General features: G+C 42.0%; 1 protein-coding gene across 6 annotated transcripts in view; it reads right to left on the bottom strand.

Moving 5' to 3' along the window:
* Positions 1-24,936, bottom strand: part of LOC130282746 (solute carrier family 2, facilitated glucose transporter member 11-like) — a 56,782-nt gene that overhangs the window by 21,259 nt on the left and 10,587 nt on the right. For 3 of the 6 annotated variants that reach the window (XM_056531371.1, XM_056531389.1, XM_056531365.1), the window contains exons 2-4: positions 20,600-20,815; positions 15,574-15,672; positions 11,269-11,429 (exon numbers count right to left, since the gene is read on the bottom strand). In XM_056531371.1, coding sequence (XP_056387346.1) covers positions 11,269-11,429; positions 15,574-15,672; positions 20,600-20,620 — 281 coding nt within the window. In that variant the 5' untranslated portion in view covers positions 20,621-20,815. Of the gene's footprint in view, positions 1-11,268; positions 11,430-15,326; positions 15,451-15,573; positions 15,673-18,757; positions 18,868-20,599; positions 20,816-24,936 lie in introns of those variants that run through there. The other 3 variants (XM_056531407.1, XM_056531380.1, XM_056531397.1) reach the window with 3 other exon arrangements.

Here is a 24,936-nt window from a genome sequence, read left to right on the forward strand (position 1 = left end):
TTAATATTTCCCATTCCTTTTGAATACACTTCTGGCTTTGGCTTCTGGCTTTGGCTCAAAAACTGCAGTGGCAGAAAAAAAAAACAAGTGGAAACTTCGCCTAAGGGCAGAAAATGCGCTACAGTACGTTTAAAAAAACATATTTTTGCACAAAACCAGCAGTACACAACAGTACTGTAATTGCACTCTGTCAAAGACTATTAGGCATTGACTGCTGGGTATTATACCGTCTACAGACTAGTGTAACCAGCAGATGATTTGTTGTGGAACAAAGACACAGAATTGCGCAGAAAAATTATTATTGCCTCCTCTGCTAAGGTTTATGAAGTTGAGGCAGCTTGTTGAAATGTATGAGGCAACACACAGCTATCTGCCTCTCTCTGTAATACAATGCTGTAGAAAGTAACTGGGAGGTTAATGGCTGCAGTAAAAATCCTTTTCACTGGAAAAAAGCACTGCTCTCTGTCCACCAGAACACTGAGGTTACTAGGAGGTGAAATGCTGCTGGAAAAAGCTTTTCTGTGTAACACACACAGGCTGTCCGTCCTATTTCTCTGCAGTGTAATGAATGAAGTAACGAGCCGCAATATGGCTGCTGATTATATAGGGCTGTGACATCACAGGGGTGACAGGCTGCTGTTATTCAGGGTAATCCCGCCTACTGTTGTTCCCGCCTTCCCAGAGTTCCTTGTCCCATGTCCTCACATGTGGATCCACCATTTTAGATGCCCTGGAGCCTGGACCGCACTAAATGGAGTTAAATGGAGTGATTCGCATGATAGCATCACAGCAATATTTGCATTCGTTGCGAATCAAATTTTTCATTAAATTTGTAATGAATTTGGATTCGTCAGCTTCGATTCGCTCATCTCTAGTAGCGATATAGTGTACCTCTATGGAGCAGAAGGTTCTATTTATGGGAACTTTTTGATGGTAGCCCACAGGGTATATAACCTTAAAACCTTAGGGACCAAGGGCGGACAGGTACACCCTGGCTCCCTGGTACTTAAGGACCAAGGTCCTGAGGGGGGGGGGGGGTTCTGAGACCTCCCCATGTCGGCGATTGCTGCAAATCGTCGGTCAATCCAGACCGGGATCTGCGGCGATTCTGGGTCATACGGGTCTCCGGTGACACGGAAACTTAGGGGGAAGACACCCACGATCCCCCTGAAGAGATAGGAGTGAGGTGGCAGGGGTGCCACCCCTCCTATCCCTGCTATTGGTCGGTCAGAGGCGACCGACCAGTAGCAGATCGGGGGCAGGGGGGGTTAAGGTTCGGTTCGCCACTCTGCCCTCCGCAGTCCGAGCAGAGCAGGGGAACCGTGATGTGACCGGCGCCAGAGGTCACTTACCGGTGGCGATCGGCGGCGGGCGGAAGGCAGTAGAGGACGGCGATGCGGCTCCCTGGTGCGGTGATCCTACTGAAGTCGGAGAGTTGTTGCCTAGCAACACTGGAGGGCTACAGTGTTCTCTAAACTGTGGCCCTCTAGATCTTTCAAAACTACAACTCCCAGCATGCCCACAAAGAAGTTTGCTGTCTGGGCATGCTGGGATTTGTAGTTTTGCAACATCTGTAGGGCCATAGTTTTGAGATCACTGTGCAGTGGTCTCTAAACTGTGGCCCTTCAGATCTCACAAAACTACAACTCCCATGCTTGGCATTTTCTGCCGCAGTGCAAACTCCTAGCGGGAAACTCACCGTAAACCCCCGCCAGTGCGAATGTACCCTAAAAACACTACACCACACTACAATAACACAAAATAAAGGGTAAAACACTACATATACCCCCTTACACTGTTTCCCCCAATAAAAACGTATCGTACGACAGTGTTTCCAAAACGGAGCCTCCAGCTGTAGCAAAACAACAACTCCCAGCATTTCTGGACAGCAACTGACTGTCTAGGCATGCTGGGAGTTGAGCAACAGCTGGAGGCACCCTGTTTGGGACTCACTGGCGTAGAATACCCCTATGTCCACCCCTATGCAATTCCCAATTTAGTCCTCAATTTTGCATGGCCCTCTCTCACTTTGGAGCCGTCGTATTTCAAGGAAAAGGTTTAGAGCCACATAAGGGGTATTTCTAAACTCGGTAGCAATTGCGCTACACATTTTGGGGGGCTTTTTCTCCTTTTACCCCTTATTAAAAGGAAAAGTTGAGGTCTACACCAGCCTGTTAGTGTAAAAAAACAAAAAAAACATTTTACACTAACATGGCGAATTACAATGTTCAGAAAAGAAGGAGCGCCATGGGCTTTTGGAGAGAAAATTTGTCCGTAATTGTAGGCCATGTGTGTTTACAAAGCCCCCATAGTGCCAGAACAATGGACACCCCCCCCCCCCCCACATTGGGGAACTAATCACAAGTCACCAGTGAGCGCTGTTCTGCCCCCCAATTAATTATCAGCCCAGCGCTGTCCCCATCGGGGTAAATACTGATATGCCACCCGCATGCGCTGCCCTCCTCATCCTCATGTTTGTTGCGGCCGCCGGCGCCATGGGCTTTTGGAGAGAAAATTTGTCCAGGATTGTAGGCCATGTGTGTTTACAAAGCCCCCATAGTGCCAGAACAATGGACACCCCCCCCCACATGTAACCCTATTTTGGAAACTACACCCCTCACTTAATGTAATAAGGGGTGCAGTGAGCATTTACGCCCCACAGGTAGGGCTGGGCGGTATACCAGTTCATACCGAATACCGACATTTTTGTGCTGCACGATATGAATTTTGACCCATACCGCAATATCGGTTGGGCCCCTCCCCCTCGGGAATGAATGAATGAGCCCAGCGCTGCGCTGTCCCCACATCGGGGAACTAATCACAAGTCACCCGCGAGCGCTGTTCTGTCCCCCAATTAATTATCAGCCCAGAGTTGTCCCCATCGGGGTAAATACTGATATGTCACCCGCATGCGCTGCCCTCCTCATCCTCATGTTTATCGGCCGCCGGCGCTGACACTCTATACCAATGGTCTTCAACCTGCAGACCTCCAGATGTTGTAAACTACAACTCTCAGCATGCCCTGCAACTCTCTAGCATGGCGTGCTGAGAGTTATAGTTTTGCAACATCTGGAGGTCGGCAGGTTGAAGACCACTGCTCAATATTGTGTGGTATCCATATGCCCGGGCTGCAAAAAATAAATAAAATAAACTCACCTCCCGTTGGTCCGGTACCGGCCTCATCTGCTTCCTAGGGAATGGAACGCCGTCAGCCGTCAGCCTATCACCGGCCGCAGCGATGTTCTGCCTCGGCCGCTGATAGGCTGAGCCCACTGTCATGTAAGAAGCCGCCCAGAGCTTCTTACATGACAGTGGGCTCAGCCTATCAGCGGCCGAGGCGGAACATCGCTGCGGCTGGTGATAGGCTGACGGCTGTCCGACGTTCCCGTCCCTAGCGTAAGGCCGACGTCGGAACATGCGTGAGTTTATTTTGTTTACCTTGTGTCTGCGCCGGCGGCAGCAACAAACAGCACGAGGAGGGCAGCGGGTGACGTGAGTATTTACCCCGATGGGGGCAGCGCTGGGCTGATAATTCATTTTTGTTGGGGGGGGGGGGCAGAATAGCGCAGCGCTGGGCTGATAATTAATTTTTGTTGGTGGGAGCAGAATAGCACAGCCCTGGGCTGATAATTAATTTGGGAGGGGGGGGGGGAGGAAATACCGTTATATACCGTGGAACCGCCGAAAGTTACAAAAATACCGTGATACGTAGATTTGGTCATACCGCCCAGCGCTACCCACAGTTGTCTGACAGATTTTTTGGACAGTGGTCCGTGAAAATTTTAAATGTCATTTTTCATTTGCACAGCCCACTGTTCCAAAGATCTGTCAAACACTAGTGGGGTGTAAATGCTCACTGCACCCCTTATTAAATTCTGTGAGGGGTCTAGTTTCCAAAATGTGGTCACATGTGGGGGGTCCACTGTTCTAGCACAACAGGGGCTTTTTAAATGCACATGGCCCCTGACTTCCATTCCAAACAAATTCTCTCTCCAAAAGCTCAATGGCACTGCTCCTCTTCTGAGCATTGTAGTGCGCCAGCAGAGCACTTGACGTCCACACATATGGGAATTTCCATACTCAGAAGAATGGGGTTACAAATTTTGGGGGGCATTTTCTCCTATTACCCCTTGTAAAAATGTTAAATTTGTGGAAAAAAATGCATTTTTGTGAAAAAAAATTCTTTTTTTTCATTTACACATACATATTTAACAAAAAGTCATCAAACACCTGTGGGGTGTTAAGGCTCACGGTACTCATTGTTACGTTCCTTGAAGGGTGTAGTTTCTAAAATAGTATGCCATGTGTTTTTTTTTTTTTTTGCACCATAGGGGCTTCCTAAATGGGACATGCCCCCCAAAAACCATTTCAGCAAAATTTGCTTTCCAAAACCAAATGTGACTCCTTCTCTTCTGAGCACTGTAGTTCACCCGCATAGCATTTTACGTCCTAACATGGGGTATTTCCATACTCAGAAGAGATGGGTCTACAAATTTTGGGGGACATTTCCTCCCATTAATCATTGTAAAAAAGGTAAATTTGGGAAAAATCTGCACTTTTCATTTACACATCCGACTTTAACGAAAGTTGTCAAACATCTGTGGGGTGTTAAGGCTAACTGGACCCCTTGTTACATGAGGGTTGTAGTTTCCAAAATAGTATGCCATGTGTTTTTTTTTTGTTATTCTGGCACAATAGGGGCTTCCTAAATGCCCCCCAAAAACCATTTCAGCAAAATTCACTCTCCAGAATCCCATTGTCGCTTCTTCCCCTCTGAGCCCTCTACTGCGCCAGCCGAACACTTTACATACACATATGAGGTATTTCCTTACTCCAGAGAAATCGGGTTAAACATTTTGGGGGGCTTTTTCTCCTATTACCCCCTGTAAAAATTCAAAAACTGGGTCTACAAGAACATGCAAGCGTAAAAAAATGAAGATTTTGAAATTTCTCCTTCACATTGCTGCTATTCCTGTGAAACAAGGGTTAACAAACTTTCTGAATGTCATTTTGAATACTTTGAGGGGTGCAGATTTTATAATGGGGTCATTTATGCAGTATTTCTAATATGAAGGCCCTTCAAATCAACTTCAAAACTGAACTGGTCCCAGAAAAATTCCGATTTTGAAAATTGTGTGAAAATTTTGAAAACTGCTGCTGAACTTTGAAGCCCTCTGATGTCTTCCAAAAGTAAAAACTTGTCAACTTTATGATGCCAACACAAAGTAGACATATTGTATATGTGAATCAATATATCGTTTGTTATGTCTATTTTCCTTACAAGCAGGGAGCTTCAAAGTTAGAAAAATGCAAGAAATGATGCAAGTATCGACGAAAATTTACCACTATGTTAAATATGTTTAATATGTCACGAAAAAACAATCTCGGAATCAAATTCATAAGTAAAAGCATTCCAGAGTTATTAATGCTTAAAGTGACAGTGGTCAGATGTGCCAAAAAATCCTCTGGTCCTTAAGGTGAAAATGGGCTTGGTCCTTAACCCCTTAAGGACGCAGGACGTACTCAAACGACTGTCAAATCCCGGCCCCCCGCCGCTAGCTGGAGGGGAGCCGGTGCCTGATGCCTGCTGAAATCGTTCAGCAGGCATCGGGGCATATCGCCCAGGGGGGTCATTATGCCCCCCCATGTCGGCGATGGCCGCAGATCGCTGGACAATTCAGTCCAGCGATCTGCGGCAGATTCCGGGTCAATCGGGTCTCCAGTGACCCGATAACCCGGAATTACAGGTTGTTCGGGGCCGTCTCCGACGGCCCCGAACAGCCAGAGCCTGCAGGGGTGAGGTGGCACTGGTGCCACCTCACGATCGCCCTGATTCGTCGTCCGGTTTCCCGGCCGACCAATCAGGGTGCCTGCTGCGGGTGTCACTCCCGCAACCCGCTCCGCCCCTCTTCTGGAGGACGTGAGCAGGTGCGGGACGTGCACCCTGGGTCAATGTTGGGATTGGGGCCCCAGGAGCGACGGCCGCGGCGGCGACGACGAGGGACTGATGTGATGCGGCTGGATCGTTGGAGGTGAGTGACAGCCTCCTGCTGTTGCTTAGCAACAGCTCCCAGCATGCAAAAAGGGCATGCTGGGAGCTGTAGTTATGCAACAGCAGGAGGCAGACCACCACAACTCTTATGGGCATGCTGGGACTTGTAGTTTTGCAACAGCTGGAGGCACATTTTTTCTATGGAAAAGTGTACCTTCAGCTGTTGTGTAACTACAACTCCCAGCTTGCACAAACAGCTAAAGTGCATGCTGGGAGTTGTAGTAGTGCATCTGCTGGTTGCATAACTACAACTCCCAGCATGCCCGTTGGCTGTCGGTGACTGCTGGGAGTTGTAGTTTTGCAACAGCTGAAGGCACACTGAGTTATGTAGCAAACCAGTGTGTCTCCAGCTGTTGCATAACTACAGTCCCCAGCATCCCCAGCCAAAGTAGTATGCCTCCAGCTGTTGCATAACTACAAGACCCAGCATGCCCTTCCGCTGTCCGTACATGCTGGGGGTTGTAGCTTTTGCAACAGCTGAAGGCACACTGGTTGCAAAACACTGAGTTTGTTACCAAACTCTGTGTTTCACAACCAGTGTGCCTCCAGCTGTTGCAAAACTACAACTCCCAGCATGCACTGATAGACCGTGGATGCGACTGTACCCTAAAAACACTACACTAACACACAATAAAAAGTAAAAAACACTACGTATACACATACCCCTATACAACCCCCCTCCCCAATAAAAATGAAAAACGTCTGGTACGCCACTGTTTCCAAAACGGAGCCTCCAGCGGTTGCAAAACTACAACTCCCAGCATGCACTGATAGACCGTACATGCTGGGAGTTGTAGTTTTGCAACAGCTGGATGTCTCCCCCCCCCCAATGTGAATGTACAGGGTACACTCACATGGGCGGAGGATTACAGTAAGTATCCGGCTGCAAGTTTGAGCAGCTCAAACTGCCAGCGAGAAACTACTGTGAACCCCCGCCCGTGCGACTGTACCCTAAAAACACTACACTACACTAACACACAATAAAATAAAAAGTAAAAAACACTACATATACACATACCCCTACACAGCCCCCCTCCCCAATAAAAATGAAAAACGTCTGGTACGCCACTGTTTCCAAAACGGAGCCTCCACCTGTTGCAAAACAACTACTCCCAGTATTGCCAGATAGCCACTGACTGTCCAGGCATGCTGGGAGTTTTGCAACAGCTGGAGGCACCCTGTTTGGGAATCACTGGCGTAGAATACCCCTATGTCCACCCCTATGCAAGTCCCTAATTTAGGCCTCAAATGCGCATGGTGCTCTCACTTTGGAGCCCTGTCGTATTTCAAGGCAACAGTTTAGGGCCACATATGGGGTATCGCCGTACTCGGGAGAAATTTTGTGGGGTATTTTCTGCTTTAACCCTTTTTAAAAATGTAAAATTTTTGGGAAAAGAGGCATTTTAGGTAAAAAAAAAATTTTTTTTTTACATATGCAAAAGTCGTGAAACACCTGTGGGTATTAAGGTTCACTTAACCCCTTGTTACGTTCCCCGAGGGGTCTAGTTTCCAAAATGGTATGCCATGTGTTTTTTTTTGCTGTCCTGGCACCATGGGGGCTTCCTAAATGCGGCATGCCCCCAGAGCAAAATTTCCTTCAAAAAAGCCAAATGTGACTCCTTCTCTTCTGAGACCTGTAGTGTGCCAGCAGAGCACTTTTCACCCCCATATGGGGTGTTTTCTGAATCGGGAGAAATTGGGCTTCAAATTTTGGGGGGTATTTTCTGCTTTAACCCTTTGTAAAAATGTACATTTTTTGGGAAACCAAGCATTTTAGGTACATTTTTTTTTTACATATAAAAGTTGTGAAACCCCTGTGGGGTATTAAGGTTCACTTTACCCCTTGTTACGTTCCCCAAGGGGTCTAGTTTCCAAAATGGTATGCCATGTGGTTTTTTTTTTGCTATCCTGGCCCCATAGGGGCTTCCTAAATGCGGCATGCCCCCAGAGCAAAATTTCCTTCAAAAAAGCCAAATGTGACTCCTTCTCTTCTGAGACCTGTAGTGCGCCAGCAGAGCACTTTTCACCCCCATATGGGGTGTTTTCTGAATCGGGAGAAATTGGGCTTCAAATTTTGGGGGGTATTTTCTGCTATTACCCTTTTTATAAATGTAAAACTTTTGGGAAACCAAGCATTTTAGGGAAAAATTTTTTTTTTTTTTTTACATATGCAAAAGTCGTGAATCACCTGTGGGGTATTAAGGTTTACTTTACCCCTTGTTATGTTCCCTGAGGGGTCTAGTTTCCAAAATGGTATGCCATGTGTTTTTTTTTGCTGTTCTGGCACCATAGGGGCTTCCTAAATGTGACATGCCCCCCAAAAACCATTTGCCGCTCCTTCCCTTCTGAGCCCTCTACTGCGCCCGCCGAACACTTTACATAGACATATGAGGTATGTCCTTACTCGAGAAAAATTGGGTTTCAAATACAAGTAAAAATTTTCTCCTTTTTACCCCTTGCAAAAATTCAAAAATTGGGTCTACAAAAACATGCGAGTGTAAAAAATGAAGATTGTGAATTTTCTCCTTCACTTTGCTGCTATTCCTATGAAACAACTAAAGGGTTAAAACGCTGACTGAATGTCATTTTGAATACTTTGTGGGGTGCAGTTTTTATAATGGGGTCTTTTATGGGGTATTTCTAATATGAAGACCCTTCAAATTGACTTCAAACCTGAACTGGTCCCTGAAAAAAAAAGCGAGTTTCAAAATTTTGTGAAAAATTGGAAAATTGCTGCTGAACTTTGAAGCCCTCTGGTGTCTTCCAAAAGTAAAAAAAAACGTAAATTTTATGATGCAAACATAAAGTAGACATATTGTATATGTGAATAAAAAAAAATTGTTTGGAATATATTTTCCTTACAAGCAGAGAGCTTCAAAGTTAGAAAAATGCAAAACTTTCTAATTTTTCATCAAATTTTGGGATTTTTCACCAAGAAAGGATGCAAGTTACCACAAAATTTTACCACTATGTTAAAGTAGAATAGTCACGAAAAAAAATTCTTGGAATCAGATTGATAACTAAAAGCATTCCAGAGTTATTAATGTTTAAAGTGACAGTGGTAAGAATTGCAAAAAATGGCTGAGTCCTTAAGGTGAAAAAGGGCTCAGTCCTTAAGGGGTTAAAGGGGTATTCCGCCCCTGGCATCTTATCCCCTATCCAAAGGATAGGGGATAAGATGTTAGATCGCCGCGGTCCCGCTGCTGGGGACCCCGGGGATCGCCGCTGCGGCAGCCCGCCATCATTACTGCACAGAGCGAGTTCGCTCTGTGCGTAATGACGGGCGATACAGGGGCTGGAGCAGCGTGACGTCATGGCTCCGCCCCTCATGACATCACGGCCCGTCCCCTTAATGCAAGTCTATGGCAGGGGGCGTGACGACCGCCACACCCCCTTCCCATAGACTTGTATTGACGAGGGCGGGCCGTGACATCACGAGGGGCGGAGCCGTGACGTAACGATGCTCCGGCCCCTGTTTTGCCCGTCAGTACATGCAGAGCGATCTCGCTCTGCGCAGTAATGATAGCGGGGTGCTGCAGCAGCGATCCCTGGGGTCCCCAACAGCGGGACCCCGGCGATCTGACATCTTATCCCCTATCCTTTGGATAGGGGATAAGATGTCTAGGGGAGGAGTACCCCTTTAAGGGGTTAAGATCTGTATGAAGAATTTATAAGAAGACTCCCTTTGACACAACCACTCGGCATCAAGATCCTAGATTCACATCTATATCTATTTGTACCCACTGTTGGTTTTATATATTTCATACTATTTTTATTTATTTTTATTTATTTTTATTTTATTTTTATTTTCTATCTTTATTTCAACAATTTTTTGTACACAATTTTTTGTTCAGCCTTATCCCAATCAATTTCCATATAGTCACACCTATGTTTCACTCATTTCCAGATGGTAACCAGTATTATATTTATATCTATTTCCATTTGGTCACTCTTATAATATGCAATGCTATATTGGCTGCACATCCATCACTATCACAATACCCAGTTCATTTCCCCTTGTTTTTCCTACATATACTCTTACATAAATCTTCATACACTATATGGCTAGTGTTTATGCTATATGATCATCTGCTTTAGTTTATCCTATTTTATTTTTTACCTTATATATGCAAAAGAAAGTGAGAATGGAATAATCCATTTCATGATTTGCACTGAATTATTGTGAATCCAGTCCATTTTTTGGATTTTTACCAAATAGCTACCATCAAAAAGTTCCCATAAATAGAACCTTCTGATCCATAGAGGTACAATATATCGCTACTGAAGAAGGGGATCCCCCAAAACGTGTTTAGCCGTCAAAACTCTGTACCCCAACAAGGCTATACCAACTACTTACATTCCCTGAACTATCGCAACAAGGACGCCGGCCACCACTCAAGTAGCCTCCCTGTCGCAGGTACCATCTCCTGATGCAGTCCTGGCCAGCCGAGAACTATAAGGAAGCCAGGAAACATCGCCTGGGGACATCGTAGCACACTGACAACCAGCGGGCATTTCTCCAACTGTGCCGGACGCAACCCGTGCCAGCCCGCACCGTGATCTTCGGTATCCATCTGGGTCAGTAAGTGGTGCCGTGCACTAACTTCCTCCATTATTTTTCTATCTGAAGAAAGTTCACATAGGAGAACTATACAACCAACGAACTTATCTCCTAAAAGGAACATTATTTATGGATGTAAACCACTAAATTACCAATGACTACCAAAGTTAATTGCAGAGATTAATTGCCGCTATACTGACATTTTATGCTATCTTTCTAGTTGGTATAATCTTATATATATTGCGCATTTTATTATATTATTTTATCATTTTATCTATTATTTATCACTTTGCCATTTATACATCGCTATAACCCCTAGACTGGACGCAATGATAGTGGGTTGATTTTTTTAATTTCAATTTTATATGAATAAATAATTTGTATTCACTCGTATTATTCATATCTTTACACTCTATACACTCCAGTACATCTACTGAGAAGGCTCCAGTACATCTACTTAGAAGGTCTGCACCCTCTCAATTTGATTTTAGTATTATTTTGGTCTGTAGCCAAAACCACAGTTGGTTCTAAATACACAGAAAAAAGTGCAAATCTTTCCATTATAGTTTTTCTCTGTATTGTGAACTCAGCAAAATCCTACAAATCACTTGTATATATTATTAAGCTGCCAGTAATGTATCGAACACGTAGGTACCTTCCAAAGACAAATGACAGATGTCCCACTATTGAAGAGCCCAGGAGTCCGCCGATACTGTATACAGACACAATCGTGGTCCAAAGTAACATGATGGTGTCTGGATGTAGGATCGTGCCATACCGTTTCTCCCATGTGCTGTTGATAAACCTTTGAACATACTAAAGAAAAAGAGTATGAGGTTAAAATGCAGGATACCTACGTGAATTTGTATTTTACAAATGAAAGAATGTCATGTCTAATGTTTGTACCATAGCTATAAATAATAGTCACTTGGTAATTTTTCCTTCGAAAGATGTCATTACCAGGCCAGACAGTAGCATAAGGGTATGTTCACATATTAAGAAAATGTGGTGGACATTCCGCACAATTGGCCGACCTGGCGGGTGCTATTAGTGCTCGGAAATGCGTATTCTTTCTGCAGGTGTCGGGAAATTACACAAAGTGCACAGTGCAGCAGAATCCCATTGAAATCAAAGGGACTCTGCTGCAACCAAAATCCTGCTAGAATTCCGCACGGACATTCCGTTGTGTAAACATACCCTAAGATGTGAATCCTTAACCCCTTAAGGACACAGGGTTTTTCAGTTTTTGAAATTTCGTTTTTTCCTCATCACCTTCTAAAAAATCATAACACTTTAAATTTTACACATACAGGCCCATATGAGTGCTTTTTTTTTTTTGCCCCACCAATTGTACTTTATAATGACATCAATCATTTTACCACAAAATTTATGGCGAAACCAGAAAAAAAAATATTTGTGGGGCAAAATTGAAAAAAAAAACACCATTTAGCTAATTTTGGGGGCTTCTGATTCTATGCAGTGCACTTGTCGGTAAAAATGACACCATATCTTAATTCTGTAGGTCTATACGGTTACAATGATACCTAATTTATATAGATTTTATTTTAATACTTAAAAAAATTATAACTACATGCACAGAAATTAGTATGTGCAAAATTGTCATCTTCTGACCCCTATAACTTTTTTATTTTTCCATATACAGGAATGTATGAGGACAAATTTTTTGTGCCATGATCTGAAGTTTTTATCGGTCCTATTTTTGTTTTGATGGAACTTTTTGATTGCTTTTTATACATTTTTTGGGGTATACAAAGTGACCAAAAATATGCAATTTCAGACTTTGAAATTTTTTTATGTGTACGCCATTGACCGAGCGGTTTCATTATCCTATTTTTATAGTTTGGATGTTGACGCACGTGGCGATATTACATGTGTTGATTTATTATGTTTATATATTTTTTATATGGAATTTAGGAAAAGGAGGGTGATTCAAACTTTTAATATGGATAGGGGTTAATGGGTGTTTTTTAAACTTTAAGTTTTTCTTTTACACTTTTAGTCCCCTTAGGGGACTTTTATGAGGAATCAGTGGATTCTTCACATAGATCAAAGTGGTTCCATAGAACCACATTGATCTGTGTGCTCTTTGCTTGATTGATAAAGCCTGGTTCAGCCAATCTCAGTCAATCAATCTCAGAGCCAGGACAGGGACGGAAGCAGAGGTAAGCCCCCCAACTACCTCCACAGTGGATCATCCCCCCCCCCCCTGTGATCGTGCTGCGAGGGGGGGCCATCCACCCCACTGGACCACCAGGGATGGTTTAAATGTCCCTTTAGAAGCCACTGTGAACTTTGACAGCAGCGATCTAAAGGGTTAATAACCGTCCACGGCGATCGCCGCATGTCGGCTATTAATGGCAGACCCCAGCTACAGGAATCAACTGGGGGCCAGCCGGTATGGTGCGGGCTCGGGTCAGGAGCCCGCGCCATACACCATTTGCTGTCTTAGGACAAGCTCGTCTGGCATTCTAACTGTATAAAGAATTTTTTGATATGCTACTCCCACCTTTTCTGCGGAAGATTAATGAATCCTGCGAATGCGGCAAATTGCTGGATTCAATGAATGAAGCACATATAATATTGATTTTAAAGAATGGGGGGGGGGGGACTCGCTTGCAACAGAATCCTATCGGCCGATTTCACTCTTAAATTCGGTCGTTAACATTTTTTCTAAAGTTCTGGCAATGAGATTGGCCATAGTAATAGGGCCCCTTATTGACCAAGACCAAACTGGATTTATTCCTTAAAGAACAATGCTTAACAATATAAAAGAAGTATATATGGCTATGAAGGGGTCTATCGGGACTTCCCTCTCCATCCTGTCGCAAGACATCAAAAAGGTGTTCAACAGGATTGAGTGGGGATTCCTGTGGAGGACGTGTCAGTATATGGCTCTGGGAGGGCGTTTTTTGGTTAAAGTTACTTGGTTAAACATTGGGTAAAGTTACTGTACTGCAATCCCTCGGCTAGAATTCTGATAAATGGTTAGCTCGTTCTCTCTCAGTAGAGGTATGAGACAGGGATGCCCCCTTTCCCCCTTCTCTTCACTATTTATATATTAAACCTCTTGTCTGGGCCATCAAGCTAAGAAAAGACATTTGTGGGTTTGGTAATGGAAAGTCTCTTTAATAAAATAAGGTTATATGCGGACAATGCAATCCTATTTTTAGCGGACCCCCTGAATTCCTTGGGTAAGGTGATGGAACTTGTTGGGGAATTTGGACTCATCTCCGGATTTGAAATTAATTGGAAGAAATCTTCCCTTCTTGGGTGGGACTGGACAGGATCTACCAGGTGAAGTTAGAATTTTGAGAGAATGAGAATTTATGGAATACCTAAGGTTTAAAATTTCAGCTCATTTAGAGGATTTTATTCCACTCAATCTTATCCCTTTGTTTAAGCAAATCAAAGATAAAATCAGTGTTTGGTGTGAACTGCCTATATCAATGGTAGATAAAATAACTACTGTTAGAAAGATTATTCTTCCACAAACCTTGTTTTATTTGAATGCAGCACCTATATGGATTCCCTTGAAATGTTTTAAGAATTTGACCAGAATGCTTAACAAATTTATATGGGGAAGAAATAGAGCCCAGCTTAAATATAGTACCCTAGCCCTGCCTGAAGGGGAGGGAGGAGCTAATTTACCAGATTTTCAGCTATATTTTATTGCCAGTAAATTGAAGGAAATTGTAAGATGCAATATTTGGTAATTTCTGGGAGGAAAATAAGGGTTGGTATTTAAATATTTGTGAGTTATTAGAATCTGGATTTTTGATGAACTAAAGATTGAAAAGCATACCCTATGCAATTATGTATGGTAAGGTATGGAAAGTCACAAAAAAGTGGTGTAAGATTAAAGGAGCACTAGAGTATACTACACTGTGGAAAAATACACACTATGAAGAAATTAATAATTTAAATGTGGGGAGTTTTTGGAGGAGTAAGGGAGTAAGAAGGGTTGGAGACTTGTTCTCCAATGGGATTATTTTGGATTTTGAGACTGTAAAATTGAGATTAAATATAACACAGACACAAACATTTTGGTATTGGCAGATTAAACAAATAGTTAAAAATACGGTAGGTGACAATTTATTTGTGATTGAGTCACATGAGTTATTCGATTTTCTTTTTAATATATGGTTGATGGTTGATGAAAGGAACACCAAAAGTGCACATTAATAGAAGTATCGATAAGTGGCAAAGGGATCACATTACACTATCAAATGAGATATTTAAAAACTGTTTAGAATCAATAAGAAAGGAGTTTAGGAATTTGTCTTTCTGACTCATCCCGCTCAAAATACTATATAGGGTCTACTATTCCCCAATGAAATTGGTTGCAGAGAATTCTCTAATTGTCCAAAGTGTGGGTGGGAAGGTGCGAACTTTGTCCACATGTTGTGGCAATGTGAGAAAGTACAGAAATTCTGGATAGAGATCAATAACATTTTTTAGGGGTATATAGGGGCTTTTGACTTTAAGTTAAATATATTAATGGTGTTAGGATAAATTAAGGGGCCGAAGATTATCAACACCTAATTAGTAAACGGTTGGCCATGGCTTAGGTAATAATATCAAGAACATGGTTTGATTGCTTGGGTCCAAGAGTAGAAAATTGGTTGGGATTGGTGAAGAAAATTTAAGCATATGAGTTTGAAATTGCTAAAGGTTAAAAAAAAAAGGGCTCACACAGTTCAATCGATGTTGGAAGAATTGGTCATTGGGATCGGATTGAGTTTTTTTTTCTTTTCTCTCTTCTTTGTCTGCTTAGGGTGGTGGTGGTGGTAGGGGGGATATAATATTTTATAATGCGCTGTAATGGAATGTTAATTATATTATAATTGTAATTTGTAAACTGAATAAAAAATTATTTAAATTAAAAAAAAAGCACTTTCATCAACAGCTACTCTATGGAGGTTTACATAAGACAACTTACTTTTGAGGGTGAATTGATAAGAGAAATGTGTAGACCATACTGAAACGTGCCACCAATGCCCAAAACCAGAGTTAGCAGTGGCAGGTTCAGGGGCAGTACCTAGGAACACAAAAATAGTTACAATTAGAGATGAGCAAATCTTTGAAAAATTTGATTTGGCCGATTTGCCGAATTTTCCCCCAAAATTTGTTTCGGTATGAATTTATTTGCAGCGAATCGCTATTAAAAACGGCTATTTCTGGCCTACAGAGAGCCTCAATAGGGGTGTAGAACACTTTGTCTTGCTATAACACGCATAAGTTGTGTGCTGGGTTAGTGAAATAATACTGTTTTTCAATATGACATGCAGATCAGAGGTGTCGCTATAAGAATCACTGTTACAGAGCGGCACAATGACAGAGCATGGAGGTGACATTAGTATGAGGAGACCATATAGTGGCTAAATGACACAGAGTGGAAGTGGCGGCAGCATGAGGAGATCATATAGTGGCTAAATGACACAGTGTGGAAGTGGTGGCAGCATGAGACCATATAGTGGCTGAATGACATGGCGTGGAGGTGGCGACAGCATGAGGAGACCATATAGTGGCTGAATGACACAGCCTGGAGTTGGCGGCAGCATAAGGAGACCATATAGTGGTTGAATTACCCAACGTGGAGGTGGCAGCTGCATGAGGGTGGCAATACCAGTACCCAGTGATGAAGGTGGGTGAAAAAAGGAGAACTTGGCATCAGACGTGTGACATCAGGCGGGTGGCAGGATCAGAATAGTAGCTGAGGCAGGTAGGCAGAAGAAAACGGTCTCTTTTGTAAAAGTGTTACTGTGCACAAGTAAGTATTGAGGATATGCATTACGTAAAGCTTAACTTTTAATAATATGCTTAGGATAAAATACATGGACCCATTTTTTTTTTTATCAAACAAAAGGAAAGGTGTGCAAAAAACATCATGTGCCACCTACACCACCAAGTATTGATGTGATGCAAAGACCTCTAAAAGGTGGAAGGGAACCAGTGGGGGTAAAAACCTCCCCTGTAAGTCTCTACTCTCGCATTATTAATTCCCTTCTTGGCAAGTGTTACTTTCCCTAAAAAGGGCAGCCCCATACAGGAACCTCTCCCTATTTCCACCTACAAACACTGCCATTTCCCAGGGTTTTTAGGTGGAAATAGGGATTGGTTCCTGTGTGGGGCTGCCCTTTTTAAGACGAGTAACACTTTTCTCGAAAAGGTGGAAGGGAACAATGTATTGTCCATTGCAGCAGGTGGGGGTAAAAACTTCCCCTGTAAGGCTCTACTCTCGCCCTATTAATTCCCTTCTTTGAAAGTGTTACTCACCCTAAAATGGATGGCCCCACACAGGAAACTCTCTCTATTTCCATCTAAAAACCCTGGGAAATGTATGGGGAAATAGGGAGAGGTTGTTGTGTGGGGCTGCCCTTTTTAGGGCGAGTAACACTTGCCAAGAAGGGAATTAATAATGTGAGAGTAGGGCCTTACAGAGGAAGTTTTTACCCCTACTGGTTACAATGAACCATACGTTGTTCCCTTCCACCTTTTAGAGGTCTTTGCATCACATCAATACTTGGTGGTGTAGGTGGCACATGGTGTTTTTTGCACAACTTTCCTTTTGTTTAATTTAAAAAAAAAATGTGGGTATATATATTTATTTTTATCCTAAGAATATTATTAAAAGTTAAGTTTTACATAATGCATATCCTCAATAATTACTTGTGGTCTGATGCGGAGGAATGTCTGTAACTGGGGAGCAGCACCTTAAATATGTTTAGCACGATCATATTTGTGAAGTGTTGGTGTGGCACCATGGTCAATCTACTCTGATGCATCAGGCATTGTTGGGTGGAAATCCTGGCTGATCCATAACTGATTCATCTTCACAAAGGTCAGTCTCTCCACATTTTTTGTGGACAAACGTGTTCTCCTTGGGATTACTATGGCCTGGCCTCACTAAACACCTGCTCTGATGGCACACTACTGACTGGGCAGGACAGCTTTTTTCAGGGCAAACTCTGCTAGTTTGGCTGCCCAGAATTCCAGCGGATCTTCAAGGTGTGTTGACATGGTCATGTCAAGGTATGCCACCACCTGCTGGTTCAGGTCCTGCTCCAGGTCTACCTGCTGCTGATTAGTTGCTTCACTATGCGGGTGAAGAAAGCTACTCATCAACTGTAGACTAAGGCTGCTGTTGATGGAGCTGCTACTGCTCCTGCCACCCCACCCCTCCCCAGCAGCCATGGCAGTGGAAGGTGAGCGCAGAGGGCCCCCCTAGTCAGACCTGCAAGAGGATGGACGATGGCGCAGATAGACATCGGCCAACTGACTACTTAGGATGTCTCTGTAGGAGGTCAGTTTGTCCTCCTCTCAGCGGGTGTAAAAAAAAGGCCCCCATTTTGTGCCGGTAGAGAGGGTCCAATAAGGCGGAGAGCCAGGAGTCATCTCGCTGCCGAATGGAGACAATTCAGCGGTCACTACGCAAGCAAGTGAGCATGCATCATTGCCATTTGTACAAGTGACTCGGAGGGACTCCCTGCCTCCATCTCCACTGCATACTGCCATGGTGTGTCTGGGTCCTCTGTCGTGACTATTAAAAGTTATATTTTAGTGTTTTTCTGTGAAGGGATTTTTGACAACATTAATTGGTTTATTTAGTAGGCACTTATGAGGAGAGGACAATGCGCTCCACTATGCTTAAAACAGTATTTGTCTACAACACCAGCAGGTGTGTACTTTTGGCTGGCCTTTCAGTGTTTAGGCCCTTAAGACTTTAACAGGAACAAAATAGTAAACCACTTAGATCTACATATGTGGTATGCACTTATGAGGGGAGGACAATGCGCTCCAGTACGCTTAAAACAGTACTTGTCTACAACACCAGCAGGTGTTTACTTTTGTCTGGTCTTTCACAGTATCTAGGCCCTTAAAAATTTAACAGGAACAAAATGGTACACTACTTAGATGTACGTATGTGGTATGCACTTATGAGGGGAGGACAATATGCTCCAGTACTCTTAAAATAGTATTTGTCTACAACACCAGCAGGTGTGTACTTTTGCCTGGCCTTTCACAGTATCTAGGCCCTTAAGACTTTAAAAGGAACAAAATGGTACACCACTTAGATGTACGCATAGGTTACATGGACAATATGCTTTTAGTGCTCTGCTCACCTTAACTGGCTGGCTACTATTAGCTTTTCAGTTGTTGTACACACCATTGCTGCAGCACAGAGTCGCTGCGTACTACACCCAAAATTGCACTTTCTCTCACTCCCTTCTCTATTAGTGCTTCTAGGCTGGATTTGGGCTTGAGGTGAATCGCTGCTGTAAAAATGCTTTTCTGCGCAATACACACTGCTCTCTGTCCCTGTCTCTGCAATAAAAGGCTGAAGTGACTGATAGCAAGATGGCTACCGATAACATAGGGCTGTAACATCACAGGGGTGGCTGGCTGCTGATAGGCTGCATGCTGCATGTGATTCGGGGTCATCCCGCACGACCCTTGTTCCCGCCTTCCCAGGATTCCTTGCCCCATGTCCTCACATGAGGATCTGCCATTTTAGATGCCCTGAAGCCTGGACTGCACTAAATGGAGTTTAATTAAGCGATTCATGCAATAGAATCGTGGTGATATTCACATTCGTTGCAAATTGAATTTTTCCTGAAATTCGTAACGAATTCCAATTCATCATATTCGATTCACTCATCCCTAGTTACAATGATTGAGGAAGTTCTGCCCATAGAAAACCATTAGCAGAAGAAATTGTAAGCCACACTTATTTAGAAAGTTTCTCATACTTTAGGAAAATATTCACTCAAGTCTATACTGACTGCTCCTTTTAAGTAAAAACATTGTTTGCATTATTTATTGGACTGTGCTAAGAAATTCATTTTATAGAATCTGTGGGTTGTCCTGAGTTCTAAGAAGTTAAATACATACCTTGCTTCCTGGCACCCCTTCCAGATTCAGGCCAACACAGCCTGATAGTTTTCCTATTTAAAGGGGCAGGCCAGGTCACCAGGGCATGTAGTATGTTGCATCATAGTGCCTGACTAGTGACTTATATAACGGTAAAACTATATTTTTATCAACTAGGCCACTTTTAATAGATCCTAACACCTTATATGCCTTGGTGGCAGCTACCTGGTACTGATTGTTATAGCCCAACATACTACTGTACTGTATGTCTACCAGTTTATATGCAACATCCTACGTTTAATTTAAAGGGGTACTCTGGTAAAAAACAAGTGGAAAACAAATGTTTTCAAATCAACTGGTGCCAGAAAGTTAAACAGATTTGTATAGTACAGAGAAAGTTATGCGGTTATTTCCAGTTTCACCACAGTGCTCTCTGCTGACACCTCTGTATATGTCAGGAACTGTCCAGAGTACAAGCAAATCCCCATAGCAAACCTATCCTGCTCTGGATAGTTCCTGACATGGACAGAGGTGTCAGCAGAGAGCACTGTGGTCAGACTGAAAAGAATTCCAGAAAGAAATACAATTTCCTCTGGAGCAAGCAGCAGCTGATAAGTACTGGTAGGATTAAGATTTTTGCATAGAAGTAATTTACAAATATGTTTAACATTTTTGCACCAGTTGATTTGAAAACATTTGGCTGTCTGGGCATAATGAGAGTTGTAGTTTTGCAACAGCTGGAGGCACCTTGGTTGCTAAACACTGGTCTAAGTAAATGCTCTATTGCTGTATCCCCCCATAAATTTATTTCTGCTCCATTATTAAAAAATGCAATTATAATTTTTCTGAGAACAAAATAATATAAATGCACTTAGCTGACATTACTAATATGATTTTCCAATTTAAAGAGATACAATAAACTCCACAATAGATGATGGTAGAGCATATTTTATTTTTCTGGGAAATATTTTTTAGGAATAGCACTTATATTTTAAATCCTAATTCATTTTCAATAGTAATAAAGAAAGTTATTAGTTAGAAATATAGTCAGTATATCCTATCAGATATAAAGGAGTAGTTAAAGAAGTACGTACCCCAGGGATAGGTCGAGCCATGGATTTGATAAGGAGGATGATGTCGCAGAAAATCTGAGCCGTAGGTTACTGAGAATTTGTGAAGTTCATGCAGTCGCTCCTGGCGGGTTCACTCTATAACTTCTGGCTTTTCATTAGCTGACGCTTTGGCATAAGAAACATTGGAAGGTTGTCACTTTAACCCTTTGTGTCATTTAGAAATGTGGACGATTTCTTCTTAAAAAAAAAAAAGTTTCATTGTCAGCAGCAGTTTCTGAGTTAGATGCATTTCACAATTGGTGGGACAGCATTTCACAATGGGTAGTTTGCTAATGTTACATGTTATTTTTGTTTACCAGTGGGACAGCTCCATTTTGTATTTTACATGGGCACTGTCAGAGTCAAAAACTTTTTAGATGTTGTACGTCTTGGCAAAACATTAACCTTTCTAATATACTTCATAAGAAAATGTTATTCCCATTTTATACAAATCATGGCTAATAATTTCTATACCATCCAGAACATAATCCTGTCTGGATGCAGCATCATCTTTGTCCCAGGTGACAGGAATGGCCAAAAAGTGAGGGTGGGACTAGCACTCCTCCTCTGTGCTTACTCCTGTCCTATCAGACTGCAGCATGAAAAGAGAGAGAGGAGAATTTTACAGAGTGGACTGCAGGGATTGGATGAAAAGACCCAGCACAGCAGGGAGGAAGATGTAATAGGTACTCTTTAAGGCCTCAGAGTATACTGAATTGTTTAACTGATGTAGTCAGTGTTGGGGCTTTATATAAATACCACATCGTAAAGTAATGGCTGGATAATAAAATGCAGTTGTTTCTGCCTAGTTTTAATACTGCTGTGTACGAGGCCTATAAGTGTTAAATGGGCCCTGTCAGATACAAAAACTTTTCATATGTTGTAAAGCATGCAAAACCAATAGGTTTTGCAATTACTTTCACTAGAATACTGAAAAAGCCAGTCAAACAACTGCCCCCTGCCTGCTTGGACACATACTAGTCCTGCTGTGTCCATGCGTCATCACCTATGTCATGGACACACTTCCTTGATTGACAGCTGTGAGTTCAGGGTTCACAACTGGAGGAAAAATCCTCCCACTGTCAGCTTGTGTCAGTAAGGAAAAACTTGGAGTTATAGTTTTGCTAATGCTAGGGGAGATGTGAGCAGACAGCATTCTGAGGGAGGGGGCGGAGATCTGCACAGTGAGGCCACGCCCCTCCCTTTGAGAGGAATTCAGACTAGTGAGCTAAATTAAAAGTGTAATAAAAAAAAGAAATAAAATAAAAATTAGATGTACATGGTCAGGATTAGGTACTGAGTGATATATTTAAAAAAAGTTTTGTTGATGGATCTGACGGGTACGCTTTAAAGGTCCAAGGCTCAGAGTCCAAATTAATGTACATTTACCCGAGGACATTCACTTACTGTATGTTCATGAGTTTATATTTAACACCTTCTCAACATAGCCAGTTTTGGCAGAGATGTTTTCATTATTTCTTTCTCATCTTCCAAGAGCCAGGACTTTTTCATTTTACTATCACCATAGCCAAATTAGGCTTCATTTTTTTGGGAGGAATAGTATTTTTTATTGGCACCATATATTTATTTTAAAAATAATTTTAAAAAATTTATTGTGGGGTGGTATGGAAAAAAAATTATTCCAACATAGTTTTTTAGGTTTTGCTTTTACAGCACTGACTAAGCTAAGCTTTGGGTATAACATAACAACATGTACTACCTTGCTAAAGTAAGGCGAGTGAGTAAAGCGCTACCACTCTGTCTCTGTCACTCTGTCTACTTCCCCTGAAGACTGCTCTTCTTGCTCTACAAAACGTCATCCTCTCTGACCCTGAAGGGGATTTATTTTTTCTTGAATGAAGCCACATTGTATGATGACCCCTGACCAACCAACTGTGCAAGGAAAGATGTGGTACAGCGCTACACCAGCACTGTTTTCCCTTTATTGATCAGTTGGGGTCCCAGAGATCAGTTCCCTGATTTTTCTTTATATAATTATTTCTACAATACTATGGAAAAGCCTTCTTGTCTGAGCTGTCGACACTAGAGGATTATTATAAAATAATGAGCTTAAAATAGAGAATCAGAAAGAAAATCACCAAAAATACCTATAAATACCGGTATGCTGAACATAAAAATTTGATTTAAACAATAAATCATTTGATATGCCATCACTTTACGGTGAAAAGAAAATATTTTAGGATTTGTCTGTATTTTTTTTTTTTAAACATATTTTTATTCAAAATTTTCCAAATTTTATAAACTTGTACACAGGGCATTCCTGTGAAATAATGTGTAGTATAGAAATATTAACTATAACAACAAGACATATTACGATACAGCATTATCAAATCAATCTAGCATCCCGTACCCCTCCCCATCCTAATCAGTAATCAGAACGCCAACCGACGTAAGTCATTCAGGAGAGTATCATGATACTATAGGTGAGATCCCCTCGCATCGGATACCCAGAAGCCAATAAAGAAATACGAATCAATGTCAAACAGGAACTCGAAGCCGGCCCAACGAGCCGGAAATGGATCTAGTAAGATACCAGGTCGTGTCTGTAAATGGTTGCATCAAAGAAATCAATTCCTCATTCGAATAAAAGGCCAGCATGAACGTTTTCCATTTCTTAAAAAACCATTTAGCCGATTTCTCTCTTGTTCTTAAAATTTCAAGGCGATCTAGCATTGTCTGTATTTTAATTACTGTGCTTGCAGTTTACCCATAAATGGCAGAGGAGATTCTTATTTGGGGGTTTTAATTTTTTTCCTTCTACCCTTCTAAGAGCCAAAACGCTTTTGTTTTTTCATCTACAGAGACATATGAACTCACCTCATAGACAATGTGTGATGTCTGTTATCAGCAGAAGGCACTCACCATTAATGAACATCAGCGATCACATTGATGTCAGTAATTTATCCCTTTTAATGATTAGATCGATAGCAATTGCGGCAATAGAGATGGAATGACAGGTGCCACGCCTGTCTGGTTCCCAATTAGCAGCTCAATATCATGTTTGTGGGGTGTCAGTCAGTTTCCATGGCAGTCGGAGGACTTCACTAGGCCTCTGTGCTTGCCACTCAGCAATCTTCTAATTGAGTCTGCCTAAGGCAGACTACTAGCATAGCACAATAGCAATAGAATGCATTGATCAGTATAAGCAATCTACTAATTGCTCATAAAAGTCTCCTACAGGGTTTTATAAAGTGTGACAAATAAAAATTCAAATCACTCTCCCTTTCCCATTTTACAAATAACTAAATAATCAAATACATATAAACATATTTGGCATTGCCCCATGCAGAATTGTCTAACCTATTAAAAAATAATATATTGAGCAATATTTCGCTAATATATGGACAAATATTCACCCTATGTTTGCGAAATTTGCATATTCACTATGTTCATTCCCTTTTTTTTCCATCCGAAAATTCGAAATGAAATTCGCATAGTGCGCATGCGCAATTATATATTTCACCCAAAAGAAGGGAGGGATCAGTGTCCTCTGGAAGTGCCGATATTCGCGAATATTTGCATATACTAAATATTCGCGCTTCACACCTACTTCTTGGGACCACAAGCTGGAAGCAGGGAGGAGGGAGTGATGATCACTTTTTTTTTTACACAGTACACTTCATTGTTGTGATGTGTACTGTGAAGAAAAAAAAAACAAATATTAGTCATTACGAATATATAATGCTAGATTCAAAATATTCACGAAATCGCGAAGTGCCGATATTCGCAGTAAAATTTCGCATTTCGAATATTCGCACTCAAAACTAATGGTCAACAGCAGGTTAAAGGAGTTTCCCTATAAAACATATGTGGTAAAATCAGATGTGTACCACATATATGTAAAGGAGTATAAATCTAGTGTTTTTAGGAAAAATGACCTACAGCACTGTTCTGTTCTTCTTCCTATTGGATCTATTTCCTTCCTGGGCTCCTTTGAACTGTGACCCTGCTGTTACCAGACAACAGACCACACACTTTCCCACAATCCCCCTTGCTTGCCTACAGTAGAGACTAATGGGCACTATACAGTTGTACTGAGCATGCCCTAACAGCAGGCACATAGAGGATTAGTATGTACATATACATTTTAAACAGTACATTTTCAGAAATGCTTGAGCATTAGACAATATGTTAAATCTCACATAATGCACTATAAACTATGTAACCTATGTAAATTAAAGTGGTATTCCAGGCAAAAACTTTATATATATATATATATATATATATATATATATATATATCTCAACTGGCTCCAGAAAGTTAAACAGATTTGTAAATTACTTCTATTAAAAAATCTT

Source organism: Hyla sarda, chromosome 1 (assembly GCF_029499605.1).
Source record: "Hyla sarda isolate aHylSar1 chromosome 1, aHylSar1.hap1, whole genome shotgun sequence".
Taxonomy (NCBI): domain Eukaryota; kingdom Metazoa; phylum Chordata; class Amphibia; order Anura; family Hylidae; genus Hyla; species Hyla sarda.